The sequence below is a fragment of the Lipotes vexillifer genome, unplaced genomic scaffold, assembly GCF_000442215.2.
Source record: "Lipotes vexillifer unplaced genomic scaffold, Lipotes_vexillifer_v1.1 scaffold1103, whole genome shotgun sequence".
Classification (NCBI taxonomy): Eukaryota; Metazoa; Chordata; class Mammalia; order Artiodactyla; family Lipotidae; genus Lipotes; species Lipotes vexillifer.
The window spans coordinates 966,455-970,667 of NW_006775759.1; the positions used below are offsets into that span (position 1 = coordinate 966,455).

The window sequence follows — 4,213 nt, forward strand, 5'->3', positions numbered from 1 at the left end:
TTGCGGTACGCGGGCCTCTCACTGTTGTGGCCTCTCCTGTTGTGGAGCACAGGCTCCGGACGCACAGGCTCAGCGGCCATGGCTCACGGGACCAGCCGCTCCGCAGCATGTGGGATCTTCCCAGACCGGGACACGAACCCGTGTCCCCTGCATCGGCAGGAGGACTCTCAACCACTGCGCCACCAGGGAAGCCCATGTTTGGCTACTTTTGTTTAATAAGATCATGTCTTCTTGCATATCTTTGCTGATACCAAGCACATGCCCTAAAATTTTTTGAAGAAAACTTTCTGAGATTTGTCTGTTTTCTAAGTTTATATATCATCTGATTTAGAGGACCTTAACCATGCCGTACAGTTAGATGCAGGATTAATTTCTGATCTTACAAATAGAGTATATGAAAACTACATCAACCACCCATTTTAGAGTATCACCAGCTCCAGCATTCACTGGTGCCAGTGCTCTTTCTTTCTCTGTTTAAATTGCTTTTCATTAGTCCATTCCTTGTGTTATAACAAAACACCATAGATTGGGTAGTTTATAAACAGCAGAAATATATTTCTCACAGTTCTGAAGGTTAGAAGTCTGAGATCACGGTGCCAGTATGGTCCGGTGAGGGCCCTTTTCTGACTCAGACGTCTTGCTGTATAGTCAAATGGTGGAAGAGGCTAGGGATCCCTGTGCACACTCTTCCGTAAGGCCCTAATCCCATTCATGAGAGCTCCATCCTCATGACTTATGCACCTTCACCTACTAATACCACGACCTTTAAGGGTTAGGATTTCAGCTATAAATTTTGGGGTACACATTCAGACCATTTAATAAAATATCTACATTTTCATAGAACTTTTCATCTTTCTTGTGTCCCTAGATAGGATGGTGTGCTGGACAGTGTGGCTTCTTTTGAACACACACAGAGAGAAAAGACTTGATGGGTCATAATTGGATGGTTCAAACTATAGGTTCTATTTGGCTAGCTTTATTCTCTGGGCTGGGGAATCACAATAGCAGTGGCTTTGTTGGAACTGTTGGGGTTCTCCACACAATTCTGGTTCAGGGATATAGCTTGGGTCATCTAAGAAGTTGCTTTTTAAACCAACCAACCAAACACTGCAGTTGCTGAAAATTACTACCAGAATTTATAATTTTTCTTATCCTTCCTTAATTTCTGGTGATTTTACTTCTTTTGCCTTTGAACAGTACCATAGACTCAGTTTTTCTCTTCTGCAATATGAGGATAATAACATCTAACATAGAGGGTTGTTATAAAAATTAAGGAAAATATATGTAACACTATGTACAGGGCCTGGCTCATAACTAGTAGATATTATTTTTATTATTATTATCTTCATGCTTACTTTAAGGGGAAGTTGGGAGAGGAAGTATTAGGCACTACTGATATGGCACCATATTAACCTAGACACTCTATGTGTTCAATTTTATAGTCACCTTAAGCTAAAGCTATTTAACACTAAGGGAGTTATGATAAATTTGTATGATTTCAGGCAACTATTTTTACCTGTTTTTGAATAAAACCCCTTTTTGTAAAAAAAAAAACTTGTATTCTTAACAAAATATAAATAATTAAAAAGCACATTAATAAAGTATGCTAATATACTTTCAAGTATTATTTACGGTTGATCTGAAGTCTAATCAATTGAGGGTTTGCTATCAGGGAATCAGAATTTTTTTAAAAACTAGTCTTTTAAATTTTAGAAAAGCAAAAAAGTAATTGTATTTAAGACTTAAATATCAGGGCTTTTCAAAGACAGTCTACAGTTTCATGTCAAGGCAGAATCATGACTGACATTCAATTTTGGGTTCTCTCTCAGTAGTAAGAATACAAGCTTTGATGTGGATCCTTCTAATTTTATATACAACTCTGTCATTTACCAGATGGGTGACCTCCAGTAGTTTACGTTCTCCTCCAGAGCCGAGTTTTCTCATTTGAAAAGTATTTTGCTATAAATGTAACTGAAACTCTTAGCAGAGGATCTATACATTTTTATGCTCAGTAATTTATCTACCTACCTGTTTATTCATCCATATATGATTTATATGGTGACCGAAGTTAATTCCTGGTTTTGATGCCTTGAAATGTTGGTAAATATTTCTTCTGAACCTCAATAGTATTAGTAGGACCCCTAAAGAATAACCCCAGAGACTGAGTGCTAGGAATGGGTTAAAGAATAGCAGGTTCAATGGACTGTCTAACCGTCTGCATGCAGTGCAAATCAGGATGTGCTTTTTTCCACTCCTTTTCATGAAAGCAAACTAACGCATGTTTCTGTGACAGACTGTGGAATAAGGATGATATCTTCATACATGCCATTACCAGCATCCTCTTCTACTGAAAGGGTTGTCCAAGGAAGTGAAACAGCTATGGGAGGGGAGTGGCCATGGCAGGCCAGCCTCCAGCTCATAGGGGCAGGCCATCAGTGCGAAGGTAGCCTCATCAGTAACACTTGGCTGCTCACAGCGGCTCACTGCTTCTGCAAGTAAGTTTATTAGAGCTGTTGCTAGTCTTCCTTACTCAGTTATTAATTACTGTCAATTTAGTGCTGGGAAGAGTCCAATCTCACCAGCTTATCCTCTACTGCATTCTGGATGGACCCTGTCCCCTAAATACATTATGGTTGCTCTATGCCCCAATCATACTCATCCCCTCACCCTTCTCTCCGTATCTATCATATTCGGTTTGCATCATTCTTATGGCTCTTACAACATATTCTCTTGTAGCATCATGACACCAGTGTGATCTTTTCTACTATACCATAAATTATTTTAGTTTAAAGACTATTATACATGTTACAAATTTAAACTCTTGTACCTATTTAAAGAGAAAATTCAGCCACTTTAAAAAATATTATTCCATCTATCCTCCAACTATCAACATCCACCATCACTTTAGTAAGTGATGAGAAAAAAATCAAAGGTATCACTCTTGAAGCTCTCCCTTCCAATTGCATTATCCAAGAACTGTGTGGGCTTTTATGAACCAGAAAGGTGTGTGGATGGTGAGAGAGACCAGCCAGCCTTGATCACTGCCCTCATAGTATGTAAGACTGGTCACACACAATCCAAAAGGAGCTCTCTGCTTGGGCTTTCACAGTTGTAGCTCTTAACACTCAGCTATATCACTTCACATACACAGACATGCACAGGCACGCTATTGCCCCAAGACCAGGGACACACTATCTTTTCTCCCTGAGGTTTCACTATCAGGGTACAGAAAGTTTTTCCTTTTAAACCCTCAAAACACAAAAGCTCTGAGTAAAGCCCTGGCCAGTGGCACTGTTCACACACCCTTTCAGAGGAAACTATCCTTGGTGTGTCTAGGAGGTGCTTGATCATCCTTCTGCGGTAACACCCAAATTGTTTCAAGAAGCCTACACCTTTATTTATGGAGCAGATGTGCAATGAGAATAACCTAATGAATTTAAGGTGATTGTCACTCTCTCATGAAAGAAGATAAAAGGGACTCACACAAATTCACAACCCCGAAAATAACTAGCATCATGCCTTAGGTAAACTTGAGTCTCACTAATTTTTCAAGGCTTTCTGATTTTTTTTCATGTTTAAAGAATCCTCCAATCTTCACACTTGTGTTTGGGAGTGTCATCTATTTTGCTTTGTAACTGATCTTTGCTTATATAAATTAAAAATAAATAAGCCCAGAATGTCAATGCATTTAGTGAAGAATATAAGCTATAATGACTGAGATACATTTTCAGCAGGTCCAGTGCCATCTCTGTGTGTTGGCAGACCTCCATGGGGATCGGCCATTGAGTTTGATAAAATAGAGATAACTGGTGACCTTGATAAAAGAAACTGTGATTATATGATGGGGATGGGAATGAATTCAAGAGAGAAAAGAAGGAGAAGGATTGGATGTAATGAGTTTAGATGCCACTTTCAAGGAGTTTTTAAATGAATGGGAGCAGAGAAATTTGACAGTTGGGGGTGGTTGTGGACTCCAAGGAAGGATTTTTAAAATAAGAGAAATGTAATAGCATATTTTATGCCAGTAATAATAATAATATAAAAGAGTTAGGAAAGGTAATGATCCCGGAGAGAAAGGGTTCCATTTCACAGGTGATATAATTTCATGTAACTGCATAATGCAGTGTACTGTTGTGAAGGAAAAATAAGGATTCTTTGAAGACAGTTTCACAATTATCCAAATACTTTTAAATTTTTTATGTTTTTTCCCTAC

At 38.7% G+C, this 4,213-nt stretch overlaps 1 protein-coding gene across 1 annotated transcript in view; it reads left to right on the forward strand.

Moving 5' to 3' along the window:
* TMPRSS11F (transmembrane serine protease 11F) overlaps positions 1–4,213 on the forward strand; it is a 16,800-nt gene that overhangs the window by 4,598 nt on the left and 7,989 nt on the right. The window contains 1 exon segment of the mRNA XM_007472242.1: positions 2,268–2,495. Coding sequence (XP_007472304.1) covers positions 2,268–2,495 — 228 coding nt within the window.